Raw genomic sequence first — 15,885 nt, forward strand, 5'->3', positions numbered from 1 at the left:
TTTATGGTGTGGGGTTGTTTTTCAGAGGTTGGGCTTGGCCCCTTAGTTCTAGTGACATGAACTCTTAATGCTTTAGCATACCAAGACATTTTGGACAATTTCATGCTCCCAACTTTGTTGGAACAGTTTGGGGGTGACCCCTTGCTGTTCCAACATGACTGCACACATCAAGAACCATAAAGACGTGGATGAGCGAGTTTATTGTGGAGAAACTTGACTGGCCTGCACAGAGTCCTGACCTAAACCTGACAGAACACCTGTGGGATGAATTAGAGCGGAGACTGCGAGCCAGGCCTTCTCGTCCAACATCAGTGCCTGACCTCACAAATGCGCTTCTAGAAGAATGGTTTCTATGGCAACCCGAGCTTCCGCTGTGACTAAAAATAATATGAATGAACCGTCTTGTTTAATCTTAAAGTTCTGCTAGTCAGATTTGGCTCACAGAGATTATGGCAAATAAATAATGCTAACGTCAACGGCAATGGCACTGAACGAGCAATCGTTATAAGTTCAAAAGGGCAAACAGTCAAACTTATTATGTGAGTTAACTCGAGTCGAAATGCAAATCTGCAAAGACGCATAAATCGATCACCGTGACATAAAGTGGACTTTACAGCTGAAATGATGAGTGAATCAAGCATGCTTTGAACACAAGAGAGGAATATTGTAGTACATCACAATCAGGTACAAGGAAGGAAGACGATGGCTACAACGCTAGGTATATTTGGACCCGTGAAGACCTCTAATGTGCAGGTTATGTATTTGGCCATAGCCTTTGATTAGATGAAAAATGTTTTGCCTCATCCTGTGATATAATACAACATATAAATAATAAAAAATTATGACAAATCTCTCACACCACACCACTGAATGTTGAATGTCTAAACATGAGCATAGATGCTGATTATGATGCTTGAACCTCAAAGGTTATTCTCAATGGATTGAAAATTTAAATTTAAATTTAAAGTCTGCAATTAAATTACACTGAGCCAAATATTACAGTACAAACTGATTTTCTTTAAAAACACTCTTACTGGGGCACTGCTTTAGACTGAAAGGACAAAATCAGACCTATTATGTATTTTTTTTCTTGTGTATTTTGTTTTCTAAACTGTGGTTTAAGTCTTTCAATTTCCTCTGTGACACAGAGTGTGTCCTGCTGACACAGCAGCCAAAAGGACAGGCTATAATTGTAATCTGCCTTTCCCTTACTCGCCAGAAACGTGGAAATCTTCTGAGGGGCTCAACATTTAATTACAGCATCTTCAGCGGACGATCCAGAAGAAGCAGTGTCAGGGCGGGGTGGCTCGCGATCTCTGAGACGCTGAGTGGGAGTGTGAGAGATCGCTCTTCAGTACATCTGCCAAGTCTGGTGCTCTTTTGAGACGAAACGCACGTACTACATAGTGAGGTCAGGTACTGGGCACGCTCACAGACGAGAAAACGCCAAATGGAGATTCCCTAGGATGTAAGCCACAAAAGCCACAGCCAGCTCTAAAAGCTCTAATTTAAGTTCAAACAGCATCTTCGAGTTGCTGTTTGTGGCATGTCTTTGAGTCATGCATAAACAAAAGCTTGCTTAGGTCTTCCTGTGACCTCAAGATTAGGATTCTCAGGAAAAAGGGCACAAAGCCTTAAAAAAAGATAGCAAAAACCTGTCAACTATCTTATCTGCAGGTTAAGAATTTGCTTTTGCAGAGCATAAAAAATGAAAATTGCTCAACGCTCATGCACATTTATCAGGACATATTGTTTTGCAACAGCAGATAGACCTTGAAGGAATCATCAGCAGAAAGCACATACAACACTTATACCGCCCCAGCACAAACCTAAAAAAGCTTTTAGGCCGCAGACCCATAAGAATAAGGTGGTGCTTTTTATAATGTGCACATGGGACAACATGCCAGCACGGCCAAAGTCCATTCAGACGATTGGAATGAAATAGCTGTGCTGTGAGTGTGGTAACTCAAAAAACCACAACAGCATCCTATAAGAGGAGCAAAATAAGGCAACAATAAAAATTAAGTAAGAACATGAATGAGAACAGCAGGTAGTAACTGTTACACAAACTATTTCAAGTTAAAGTAAAACCTGCTCAGAGTTAGATGGATTTACTGCTTGTGAAATAAAATGTGTTTGTGCTACAGACAAATAAGAAGGTTAGTAGGTAGGTAGGAAGGAGGGGAAGAAAATAAATAGGGAGGTAGGCAAAAACTGTAGATACAGTGGATGGGGGTTAAGTGGTTTTTGGTTAAAAAAAATCAATAAAAAAAAACAAGGTAGCTAGGTAGGTAGATAAAAAGGGTGGATATGTAGCAAGTAGGTGAATGATAGGTCACCAAGAAGGTAGGTAGGCAGGAGGGTAAGAATAATGTAGTAGTTAGGTAGGTAAAAAAGGTAGGTAGTTAGGTAGGAGTGTAAAAAATGTAGTTAGAAGGTAGGTAGAAAATTAGGATATTAAGAAGATAGGTAAGCAAATGCTAGGTAGTTGACTAGGTAGGTAAGTAGGTAAATAACTAAGACAGTAAAAGCCTATAATAGCTGGCAAAGGGACGTTCAATGAAAACTAGCCTTCTGGCTATTTTGGGTACATTTACAATCATGAATGTTGATTAATGTACACTGACCTAAGACCAGGTAAACCCAGCTCGATCTGCTGGTGATTTTATTGGATTTTATTTCGACACTGTGGTGTGACAGGCAGCGGGGCGAGGGACCGCGAGAGCGGGCCGGTGATTAATGTTCATGAGTGCCAGCTGCATGGCACACCGGTCTTGTCTCGCGGCCATGTGACGGGAGCATAAAAGGAGGGGCAAGGCTTGCGGAAGACGAGAGAGGACCAGGCCTGGAGTTTATGTTGAGTTATGTTTTATTAGGTTTATGTGGGCAGTCATCCGTGAGGGGCTGCCCACGGTTTATTGAGTGGGTATTTGCGGGCAGTCGTCCGTGAGGGGCTGTCCGCGGTTTTACTTTCGTTTTGTTTATTTATTTGTGAATTAAAGTTTTGAAACATTCGCCGGTTCCCGCCTCCTTCCTTCCCATCTAAGATTTGTTACAGACACCTGTATATATTTCTTAGCCTGGATGCCAGCCGAACTTAGCCCCGCCCACAAATTTTTTAGGTCGAGCAGTTCAATCTGGCCTCGCTCCATAGAGGAGTAATTATCCCCGAACAGAAACTGTTCGGACCAATGAAATCATCAGGGCGGGCTTTAGACGATGATGGACAGATGATCAACAGTAACGTAATCATGCACGTCATCAAAGGGGCTTGGATTATATTTTTTTCGAATCCTAAATGGAGAGCTTGTTTCTATATGCATTCACCTTCACAATTTCTCTCAGAAATTATGATCATGTTGGGTAAGTACTGTGTGTATCATTAAATTATTTTATTTTTTTACAACACCGGCAAAGATCGTGTATTCCAGCCTGATTTCAGCGTGCGTGCAGACAGGGTTGCCAAGTTTTTACAACAAAACCCGCCAACTGCTAGCCCTAAACAATAGCTTCTCGGGGGGTTCTCCGGGGGGGAAATGGCGTTTGGGGGGTAAAATGTGTGTTATTTTGGCACGGTTCCCTACTAAAATTCACACTAATGGGTCTATTTCACATAATAGTCGCTCCAACCCGCGAACATAGAAAACAACCCGCGGGGAAAAAAACGTGGACTTGGCAACACAGTTCAGTTGAGCTCTGTTTGTTGACATTTGACAATTCGTCGCTTCGTTGCTCTGATTGGTTGTAGGTCTATCCAATTGATGTCTTTTCTGGTTCGGTTGAAACACGCCCCATAATCACAGCCCAGTGGAGCAGTTTCAGACTCATATTCTGACTAGAATTGAGTTTGACCACGTCAGACTACATTTTTCTATCCTGCCTGTTACAACTTTACAGGGACCAATCACAAACTAGCTTATCCACCAGGCGCGCTATTGGCAGGTTGAACACAATGACAGATAGAGAAACGATGGGTCGTTGGTCTGATTGAAGGACTATCCAATTGCGTACTGAGTCATTTGAACTATGCTTGTTGATCACGCTTCTTTTGGTCTGATTGGTTGAAGGACTATCCAAATGCATACGGAGTCATTTGAACTATGTCAGTTGATCACGCCTCTTGTGCCCTGATTGGTTGAAGGACTATCCAGTTGTGCACGGAGTCATTTCAGCTATATTTGTTGATCAAGCCTCTTGTAGTCTAGATTGGTTGAAGGACTATCCAATTGCGTATGGAGTCATTTGAACTATGCTTGTTGATCACGCTTCTTGTGGTCTGATTGGTTGAAGGAATATCCAATTGCATACGGAGTCATTTGAACTATGCTTGTTGATCACGCTTCTTGTGGTCTGATTGGTTGAAGGAATATCCAATTGCATACGGAGTCATTTGAACTATGCTCGTTGATCACGCTTCTTGTGGTCTGATTGGTTGAAGGACTATCCAATTGCGTATGGAGTCATTTGAACTATGCTCGTTGATCACGCTTCTTGTGGTATGATTGGTTGAAGGACTATCCAATTGCGTACGGAGTCATTTGAACTATGCTCATTGATCACGCTTCTTGTGGTATGATTGGTTGAAGGACTATCCAATTTTGTACACAGTCATTTGAACAATGTCAGTTGATCACGCCTCTTGTGCAGTAAAAATACATAGCAGACTCCCCAGACCATTAGAAGATTAAAAGATTGAGCTTGGTCTGGTGTTAGCAGACAACACTGACCCTTTAAAAAATTAAAAAATAAAGTAATAAAAATACGCTTCATCTAAATTAAATATTAGTGGGTAGGCAACTGGGTTGCAGGAGACAAAAATAAGTAGGCAGGCAGGCAGGCAGGCAGGCAGGCAGGCAGGCAGGCAGGCAGGCAGGCAGGCAGGCAGGCAGGCAGGCAGATAGATAGATAGATAGATAGATAGATAGATAGATAGATAGATAGATAGATAGATAGATAGATAGATAGATAGATAGATAGATAGATAGATAGATAGATAGATAGATAGATAGATAGATAGATAGATAGATAGATAGATAGATAGATAGATAGATAGATAGATAGATAGATAATGTGTATAGGTTTATAAGTAGTTACCGAAATTAACATTTTCTGAAAAGAGCAGTAACAACTCATCTCTGATTCTGTATTTATACCACGTCACACCCCTCCTGATCCCACTCCACTGGCTCCCAGAAGTGGCCAGAAGTTTAAAGTTCTAACACTGACTTTCAGGATTCCCACAGGAACAGCTCCCCCCTACCTCAATCAAATACCACAAATATATTCTCCCTCCTGCCAGCTGAGGTTACTGAATGGGCAATGTCTTGTTGTTCCCTCGCCTCGAGGCAAAAAGTCACTTTCCAAAACCTTCTCTCACTCTGTTCCTCTCTGGTGGAATGAGCTGCCAATCTCCATCCGAACATCTGAGAACATCACATATTTTAAGAAGCAACTGAAGACGCACCTCTTCCTGTCTGTAAGCCTCTAGCTCCAGCGGACTCGCATTCACAGTACCATCACTGTTATATTTAAACCCATTACACAAATAGAGCTCTTGAAGACAACCTGTAAAAATGGCCTTTTAGAATAAGAGCTAAAGGTAAAATACAGCCCAGACACTCCCAAAATGAATGTGCTGTTTACATAATTAAAAGAGCTGAACAAGAAAGACAACAATGTGACAGGAAAGCTTGGTTCGCAACACTGTTCAGGGAAACATTCTGTGAGAAGGCAGGAGAAAATCAAGGGTGACAATGTCAATAAAATCATTAAACAAACCCGAAGCCCTTTCTCCAACAACAGACACTTTGAAGGCTTTAAACTGATGTCCCTTTCCAATAACAATCAGCAGGAATATTAGACTTCTTACTTAAATCTAAGCGTTCAGAAAAGACCGTTCATTTCAGCAACACTGAGGTCCAGATAGCATCAGTACGTTTGAAAGATCTTTTAATCATCGCTTAAGTGCTCAGGTTTGTGAAAGGTGCCTGGGGAACAGAGATAAGGGAAACAGACGGGCTTTTCCAACCAACAGAGGAGGTGAATCTTTCACTTTCCACTACATGCAGAGACAAACATCTTTTTAGTGCTAAGAAATTAGCTTTTTCGTCATGCAATATCATCCTCACTACAGCCTGTGTGGTCCAACAAACATCCAAAACAAACAAAACAAGAGGGAAAAGAATAAAGATAGATAGGATCCCTTGAAGAAAACGGCGGTCTCTCTATATTTTTTTTCTTAAATTATACTGAAATGAATATTATTAAGGTTATGGAGTATATTTTCATTGAAAAAAAATGTAATTTAAAAATATATATACTGTATATGAAGACTTTAGATGCAAAAGCTAATAAGTTCGTCTGATGTTTTTCTTTAAAATTTGTATTTTTGTCAGGCTGTGTAGGTTTTTAAGTACCGGTACTTCTGAATGGGCTAAGGCTGTGATTTTGTGGGTTTAAAGTAAAAGTATTTTTTTATAGATAAAAATACTATAAAAATACTATACTTACTAAGTAAGTATAGATTTTTAACTTTCTCCTCATGTAAAATATTACAACAACAATATATTAAATGATTTCTGAAGGATCATATAACTGAGGCCTGGTGTAATGATGTACAAAATCAGATTATCCAGCACAGGAATACATTACATTTTAAAACAGTTATTCTTATAATATGTTAATATTTCAAAATATTACACTTTTTATTGTATTTTTTTAATCAAATAAATGCAGCCTTAGTGAGCATAAACGACTTCATTCAAAAACCTAACAGACCCTGAACTTTAGAATCATGAAGTATATAACCTAATTTCACCTATATTTACCCAAACCTAAAAAGCACGTACAAATAAAACTCTTGCTGGCTGCTACACTTCTGCAAGATGTAAGCCAGACAGTTTTTCCCGCACAAGTGGGCAGATTTTGGACAGAATATGCTGCAGTCTGGACCTGATTTTATGTTGTTAGTCAAAAGTCTGGGAAACCCTAACATAATGAAATTTACAAAACTAACATTAGCCAATAACATTGAATTAGCACTAAAAGTTGTGTTTTAATATAATACTAATTATCTCAAAACCAAAACCTCAGAGACAAATGCCAGTGCACATGTTGTATTTATCATTAGAAGTGCAGGACTCACTTGTAGGTGTTCATGTTGGGCTGCTCCGCGTCCGGAAAGCCAAGCATCCCACACACAACTCTGCTGCTATTCAGACTCCAGCCTTTATCACACACCTGTCTCCATCTCCCAGCATGCTTTACTTCCACCACACCCTCCGTGACAAGAGTGCGCCTCTTTGTAACCATCAAGACTGGCTTGAGACGGACTTCTTCAATCCTCACCCTACTGGCAGACTAGAGGAAGATTGAAAACACATTTTCTCATAAACATACCTGCAATGGGAATAGTTTTCCCAACAATGAAAAATCTGCCACCGTTTACCCGCATATTGATCAAAGGTAAACGTGACTTTGTCAAGTACATGTTCAACTACATACATCTTTGAACAACATTCCAATCAACAATCAGATTAAGGGACAAGTTTACAGTTTATGTCAAGTTTAGGCTTACAATCAACCAGGGTTAGTTGCTTCTACATCAGTGTTATTTAGCTATAATTTCCCAGATTTTAGGGATAACTTTTGGGTAGGCTTAGGTTTAGGGTGGGGATATGGTTAGAACAACATTTTCAGACAGGACTGTTGTTCCAGGATCAACAAAATATGTTGATCTAGGAACATGCCGTACTTGACCAAATTATGTTCTTTGTACGTGTCATGCATAAAAATAGCGCAAAAGTACTATAAAAGTATTGGAAATGTGGTCAAATGCAACTAGTGCCCTATATTCCAAGTTTTTAAAGGGTATTCATTAAAAAGTATTATGTTGTGTTCCACAGAAGAAGGAATGTAAGATGAGTTTAGTATGACACAAAGATGAATAAATGCTTTATTTAAATGTTCAACTCAATCCTAAATTTAAAGAACATGCAGATGAGATTACTTCTGAATTAAAACTTCACGGTCAGGTTTCAGTTTAGAGTTAACCGTAAGCATTTCAGATCTACTGCAATCTGTTTACCGGATTATGAAACTGCTGTCTGGAGAATTGATCCCATCCGGTATGATCCTGGGAATGTCCGTTGCCTTGTCTGAGATGTGAATGTGTTCTTGAACCAGAGTAAATGTCCTGCCAACGATTTGAGGTGACTGCGTTTGGTCTGAGAGCGATGGTGTGCCCTCTTCTGGTGACTCCAGGATGCACTTGGTCCAGCCTTCTTTCTGGACTACAGACCACCCCGAGATCCTCAGTGTGTTTGCAGTCATGAACACCCCACCCATTCGACTTGCAGTCTTTCAGAGTTTTCTCTGTTCCTTCACACCTCACGTTATCCATCCAAATGGGGCCTGGGACAGTTGTTAGCGGTTACAAAAGCATTAGATGAATAAAACAGCAATGATGGGTCTTAGAGTACCCTTATTAAAGGACAACTCCGGGGAATTTTTAAGTTTATCTTGATCTTTATATCTTTGTGAGTACAGTCTATAGAAGAAGAAAAAAACGAACCGGATTGGTGCTTGAATCACGGATCTATTACAGTTAATGCCCAGAGCCCCCACTCAGCTATAATGGCAGCTTTGGGGGCATAAACGTAAAGGGAATCTTTGTGCCTCTTAACAGACACAAAATGCAGTTAAGAGTTCTGTCCAACATAAACAGGGCCCTTACATGACAGCGAGATGCATTTAGCCACTTAGCCGTTGTATAAATTCACGTAAATAGTGTTTTAGACGGCTAGCTGCAGTCTCGCACTGAAGTCCCGTGGGAACGCAGTTGTAGCCGAAAAAAAGGCAAATAGTTGGAAAGAGTGTTGTGTGTAAAGCATGATTATTTTAATACTGCACATCTTTCCTCAAGCCGTGTGTGCCCAAATGAAAGGATAAATAAAGTTTGCATTACCTCCACAGTGGTTGAACCCATCTTCGACCACGGAATGGCATTTTTCTTCAACCGGCCCCGCTGTTTTGCTTCTGTGTAAGTTAGTCAAGTGTTCGCTGCAAATTTTCACATTCTGTTGCCACAATTCGGAAAGGCACAAACGTGAATCATTTCTTCTTCACTTTTGAGCCCGATCGGATCATCACTCTAGTTCTCTCACGAACACATCGTTCTTTTTAACCGGTTCTTTTTAGTGAACCGGGCAAACCAGTTCACCATTTTGGACTAATGTCTTGAATTATATGTTGTAACTCCAACCGTTCACTGAACTGAGATATGTTTTGCTGAGAGATCTGATGATCTGATGAACTCACGAGCAGCTGATCCTGAGCATGAGCGTGTAACTGAAACTACAGCGGTTCTCGGATCAGCAGTACAGAATCGAAAACCATTTCTTTCGGACATGTTCAATACTGAGAACCGACGAGCCAATGAGCAGTGGCATTAACTGTAATAGCTCCGTGTTGCAAGCACCAATCCGGTTATTTTTTTTTTTCTATAGACTGTACCCACAAAGATATAACGATCAAGATAAACTTAAAAATTCACCGGATTTGTCCTTTAAGCTTCTCAGATATTACCTTTCAGGTAGTGTGTAATATAGCTGGTTGTGAATGTAAAATGTCTTGCAAAGTTTCAAAAGACCAAAGTGCAAGACAAATGGAAGTGTGTGTTAGAAATCAGGAATGGTGAGAGAACATTGTGCTTTGCGTTTTTCGTAAACTCTCCAGCTGACTTTAGCCACGCTTCCACCGAAATTACTAGGTACAATTTCTCCCAGGAACATTCACCCCAAAAGCTCTCAACTTTGAAAAAGTAGGGACTTTCTGAGGGGGAAATGTTTACCCTGATCCTTTAGTCCCTAATTCTTGGGGAAAGTTATTGCGTTGGAAACGCGGCTAAAGTTTCAATCCCTTCTGGCTAGCGCACTTCCCTTAATGTTTATGCATTAAGGTCAGTAGGCAGAGAATAGGCGTTTTTTTTTTTTTGTGGCTGTTCGAACACATTCAACCACTTGTGCATCTACACTACGAAAGCAATCTTGTCGAATGCGTTTTTTAACAACCTCTGGAAGTGGTTAAAGGTGGACTAGCTCAAAAAGTTTTAGACCCCGTTTACACCTGTATTTAGCTCCGTCCACTTGTAATACGATCAACCAAAATGCATCTCAATATCAGTTGTAAATAGGGCCTTAATTCCTACTCGAACCTAACAAATTTGGATTATGCCATTTATGGTCTTTATTGGACCAAAAATTGGACCAAACGTCAACTTTGACGTGCCCTCAAACATTATAGTTGTAGCTGAGGCTTGGAAAGGTTTGGTCTGTTTTGTCAAAATGTCAAAAAGACACCGTTTTATACGCTGCGAAAGCAAATCCCCTTTGCATGCACTTCCAAAGGATGAGGACTTAAAATTGATATGGTAAAACCAATGCCTTCACTACTGGCATCATTATATGGTAATGGATATTTTGTTTCTGACATGCACTGTAAGCAGTCGACCAATCACAATAGACTGGGCCATCAGACCAATCAGAGCAGAGTAGGCTCTCGTAAAGGAGGGGTTTAGTGACACCGCAACCTTTATTGAACCATTTCAGACTCCGAGAGGAAAAAGGTGATGCTGCAATTGTATATTAAGAAAAAAAAAATGGTACATATTACATAAGTAGCTTATAAAGCAAAAGTCTTCAGGCTTCACGTACACAATGCTTCTTTAATATGGGAAAGAAGTGTCCCCATCAAAAGCATTACAAAAGAGCTCTGGTGAAGCTGTCTGAAGGGTTTGTTTTAGTTTTAATGACAGCGTTGTCTTGCCAACTAAGTGTTATACATGCTTTGGGTTAGTGGCTGTCTTTATAGCTGCCTTAAAGTGAAATTACAGGGAACTATTTGGGCGACGTAAAGAACAGTAGCTCTGTACACTTGCACTAGTGAAAAACAGCTATTTTAAACAGCAATGCGCCTCCATACACAATTGCTCTCAAGTGTTTCACATAATCCACAGTTAAATGGGAAAATAACATTTCTTAAACCTTTGCTATTCAGACATGTGTTTAAAACACTTAAAGGGATAGTTCACCTAAAAACTCAAATTTGGAGAATGGCGGCTTTTATCATTTTTATTGTATGAAAAAGAGCAGCGCTGACATTCTGCTAAACATCTACCAAATAAAGAAAGTCAAACAGGTTGGGGACAACAATGGCTGTGATGACAGAATCTTAATTTGAGTCAAAAGAGATTCATAACCCACATTCCATGTATTTTAGTAGAGAAATTCACTCACCATCTCCCTCTCCGTACTTGGCACTGTGTGCCCATGTTATGCCATTTTGGAAACCCAGTTCCCTGCAAACCACATTAGCGAGTTTAATGTCGACATCGTCATCGCATACGGTGCCCCACGTCCCATTGTGCAGGACTTCAACGCGTCCCTCATTTTCTCTGTGGCCGATTCCTGCCAGTCGCACTTTGGCAGCGGGAGCACGCCTTGACCGGGCAGGCGAATCGGGACGTGCGTTCGTGCACAAAAAGAGGAGCGCAAAGGGAAGAACACACAAGGGAGATATGATCCGAATCATGCTTGCACACAGGTGAGGCTGCTGGAATAGAAAATAACAGGGGTCCTTGTTACTAAATAAACTACTAAATTAAATTAACAGTAATTTCGAAGTTGCACTGAGTAAGTGATAAGAGATAAATTGAGTAGAATTCGGCTGGTCATGTGATCTCAACATGGCAGCCTCCATGAGGTGACTCAGTAATAAACTACTTTTAATAAGCTACTGGTATCAGAGGAGTCTTTGTCTAAACATATTTTGCAAAAGCGATTTTTAAAGAGGTTAAAAAAATGTGCTCTATTAATAAGATTATTTTGGAAAGACTAAGTCTAATAGAGTCCAGGCCACATTTCACTTCTACCTCAAAAAAAGACCAACTTTTTGAAGACCATTAGGATTTTTCGCATTATGACAACTAATCTAAATAAAAAAAGATATATATTTTTTTATATTTTGTTTGCATCCCAAATGACACACTAAACACTATATGCACACATTATGAATTTATACTGCCTTGTGCCTTTATATGTAATCAGAATTATTGTAAAAGTTTTCTAGTTAAATATTTGACATGAATGCCCTCTCAAGTCGTTTTTACCACTGGGAAGCTCGGGGATCATTTAAATGCCCAAATTTATGAGTTGGGCGGGCCATAAGCTTTAAACATGGCAGAGAGAAAAATGATTTCTGGTGTGACTGATATTCTTTATATATTTTTTCCACAACAGCTACATTCACTGTAAAAAAAATATATATATTCGATAAGTTATGACAACGTGTTTTATTATTTTAACTCAACAAAATAAGTTACGAAATTTTAAACTTTTTTTATAAATTATACAAGAGGCAACACATTTTTTAAGTCAGTTTAACATAATCTAAGTTGAAATAACTTTGAAATATTTTTTTTTACAGTGCTGTCTTGTTAAAATAGTGTATATTTACATACATGAATAAACATTTGAAGCATACTTTATGTTTCATATACAGAAAATAGCATAGATTTGACAAAAATTCCAGAATTGTCAGTAAGCTATCTAGATGTTTATATGATTTTCAACAAATGGGACGCTAAATACAATTTTGGCTTTAATACGATTTTCCATATAAATAAAGAATAAACCTGGTGTCCTGTTTCTGACAACAAAGCATTTGAATCGACAGACTTGTAATCACAACTTTAGAAGTGGGAAGTAGGAAATTTCCAATAACAAGTAAAGGCAGCATACACTCAGCCATGAATTTTATAGTTTTATATTTTGTCAATAAAGTTGCAAACATCGGCGTCTAATAGCCCCTCCCCCTCCGCTACGTAACTAAATCTGCGACAGTTGAATGTGTGAAGTGTCCAACATTCCATCCTTGGTTTTTTGGAGGGTTAAAGGGATAGTTTATCCAAAAATGAAAATTAGCCCATTATTTGCTCCCCCTCAAGTCATCCTAGGTGTACACGACATTCTTCTTTCAGACGAATACAATCAGAGTTATATTCAAAAAGCCCTGGCTAATCCAAGCTTTATAATGGCAGGGATTGATGCTTGAGGGTTTTAAGTCCATAAAAATGCATCTGTCAAGCAAATAACCGTTCCACATGACTCCAGGAGGTTAATAAATGCCTTAAGAAATTAATTGATGCGTTTGTGTAAAAAAATATCCATATTTAAAACTTTATAAAGTAACGTTTCGGCTGATCGCCTTCCTTATTCAGTTTATGGAAAAAGTGTTGAAAGTGCCTCTGCAATTTAAAGGCTTACGCAACCAGGTACGCTCGCCGGACATCGGGTACGCATCTTGAACTCAGAGAAGGCACTTTCAACACTTTTCCACAGAAGGCGATTGGCTTGAACTTTCATTTTTAAAAGTTTTAAATATGGATATTTTTCTTATTGCTCCTCCCGGAGCCGTGTGGAGCACGTTATTTGATGGACAGATGCATTTTTATGGACTTCAAAAACAGAGCAACAATCCCTGCCATAATAAAGCTTGGATTAGCCAGGGCTTTTTTAATATAACTCAGATTGTATTTGTCTGAAATAAGAATGCCATATACACCTAGGATTACTTGAGGGTGAGTAAATCATGGGCTAATTTTCATTTTTGGGTGAACTATCCCTTTAAGTGCATCATCCAGGTATTTAAAGTACACTTTTTATTTGTGTGAACATGCTATTTATACTATTACACACTATTTTATACTACTACATTATAATCTCATAGAATAGTGCATATGGCAGGTATGGGAATTGAGATGCACTTTTAATACCCCAAATATTATTTCTGATTTCCTTTTTTTCCAGTTAATTATGACTCATGTCATGCTCTTAAATGTTTTGTAAGGTATATGTAAAATATTTCACCCGCAAAATTAGGCCACTTAGCTTTAGGGCACACGAAAGGATGGACAAAAAGTTTAGAGATCTAGAGGCCTAAGTAGCAACATGATTAAGTATCCAAACAACAAACAGGAATAATAAGCTATTACTTATCAATATCTATATGGAGACACAAAATTAGAGATACAAATATATTTCCCTGTTCATAACATATTTCAACCTCATTCCAGTAAGTGGCCAGAATTCAAGGGCTTAATTTATGAATCAATAAATAAACCCCACTATGACATAAAGCAAGAATAGAGAGAGATAGAGAGCACATATTCAATCATATCATTAGGAGCCAAAGAGTTAAGTCAATTTTCACTCACCTGGCAGCCACGCGTGAGTCACGTCAGTCACGGACTGGAGGAAAATGAATGAAGGAGAGAGTTGAACATACACTCTGTCCCTCTCCTCCCCCTCTCTCTCTCTCTCTCTCTCTCTCTCTCTCTCTCTCTCTCTCTCTCTCTCTCTCTCTCTCTCTCTCTCTCTCTCTCTCTCTCTCTCTCCCTCTCCCTCCATCACTTCAACATCCCTCCCACAGATGTCTCCATCTTTTATCCTCAACGTGTTTCACATCAATGCCTCTCTAACAGAATTGTGAAATTTAGCAGTTGTTTGCTTTTTAGTATATTTGCACTAAATTGTAAAATGTATACAGTGCATACACATTATAACCTTTTAAAATGTAAATTGTCATATGTACCATTTATGTACTAATTCGTATACTTTTGGTACTAGTATGTACTTTTGAGGATACTTATCTGTACTCCTTAGGTACAAAGGTGTACCTTTATAAAGGGTACCGCCCCAGTGAGAGCTTTTGTAGTTTTTTTCTGAGTGTGTATATATACACGTGTGTATGCGTGTGTGTGTCCTGATAAACCTTACATTATGGGGGCAAAATGTCCCTACAAAGATGACAATATTTAAAATCGTTGTCCCTGCCCTTATGAAAGGAAAATATATTTACCAATATATTACTTGAAATATATTATAATATATTGTAAATTCATAGAATAATATATTAATGGTATTATACAATATATTATATATTCCTGTAATATATTGCAAAATATGCAAATGATTGCCGCTTTCATATATTGCAATATACTGGAGATTATAAATATTAAATCCCATAAATGTGAATATATTGCCTAATGTATTACATGATATTTTCCAATATACTGCAATATATTTTTGTTTCGTTACAAATACATTTTTTGGTCCCCATGAGGAAAACCGCTTAAAAATTGTGTGTGATGTTTTTTGAAAATGCAAAAATGTATAAAGTTTATGTGATGGGTTTAGGAGTAGGGTTAGGTTTAGGGCATATAATACAGTTTGTACAGTATAAAACCATTATGTCTATTGAAAGTCCCCATAAAACATGAAAATGTGTGTGTACTTGCTAATATTACATTGTGGGGACCAAATGTCCCCAAAATGTATTATAACCCTGAGATAACCTACATTGTGGGAACCAGCCAGCAGTCCCCACAATGCAAAAGAATTTAGAAACATACTAAATAATGTTTTTTTGTAAAAGTAAAAAGGTAGCATGTTTCCTGTGATGTGTAGGTTTAGGGGCAGGGGCAGTGTGAGGGGATAGAAAATACAGTTTGTACGGTATAAAAACCATTACGCCTATGGAATGTCCCCATATGTCACAAAAACAAACGTGTGTGTGTGTGTGTGTGTGCGTGTGTGCGTGCGTGCGTGCGTGCGTGCGTGCGTGCGTGCGTGTGTGTGTGTGTGTGTGTGTGGGTGTGTGTGTGTGTGTGTGTGTGTTCATTTAATTCTTCTGAATAATGCATGAAATACTAAACAGATTTTCCGTCAATTAACCAGGCTTTTGTAATTATCTGACTATAGCAGTTATATGTTTCTTATAGTGCATATGCATGTTGCTTTATAGGCTCATCTGAACTTTAAACTTTCA

General features: G+C 38.9%; 1 protein-coding gene across 1 annotated transcript in view; it reads right to left on the minus strand.

Moving 5' to 3' along the window:
• Positions 1–14,307, minus strand: part of loxl4 (lysyl oxidase-like 4) — a 46,541-nt gene extending 32,234 nt beyond the window's left edge. Inside the window, exons 1-4 of the mRNA XM_067421944.1 lie at positions 14,273–14,307; positions 11,295–11,610; positions 8,087–8,412; positions 7,145–7,359 (exon numbers count right to left, since the gene is read on the minus strand). Of these exons, the coding sequence (XP_067278045.1) occupies positions 7,145–7,359; positions 8,087–8,412; positions 11,295–11,589 (836 nt within the window). The 5' untranslated portion in view covers positions 11,590–11,610; positions 14,273–14,307. The remainder of the gene's footprint in view (positions 1–7,144; positions 7,360–8,086; positions 8,413–11,294; positions 11,611–14,272) is intronic.
• Positions 14,308–15,885: the final 1,578 nt, after the last annotated feature.

The sequence above is a fragment of the Pseudorasbora parva genome, chromosome 17 (genome assembly GCF_024679245.1).
Source record: "Pseudorasbora parva isolate DD20220531a chromosome 17, ASM2467924v1, whole genome shotgun sequence".
NCBI classification, from domain to species: Eukaryota; Metazoa; Chordata; class Actinopteri; order Cypriniformes; family Gobionidae; genus Pseudorasbora; species Pseudorasbora parva.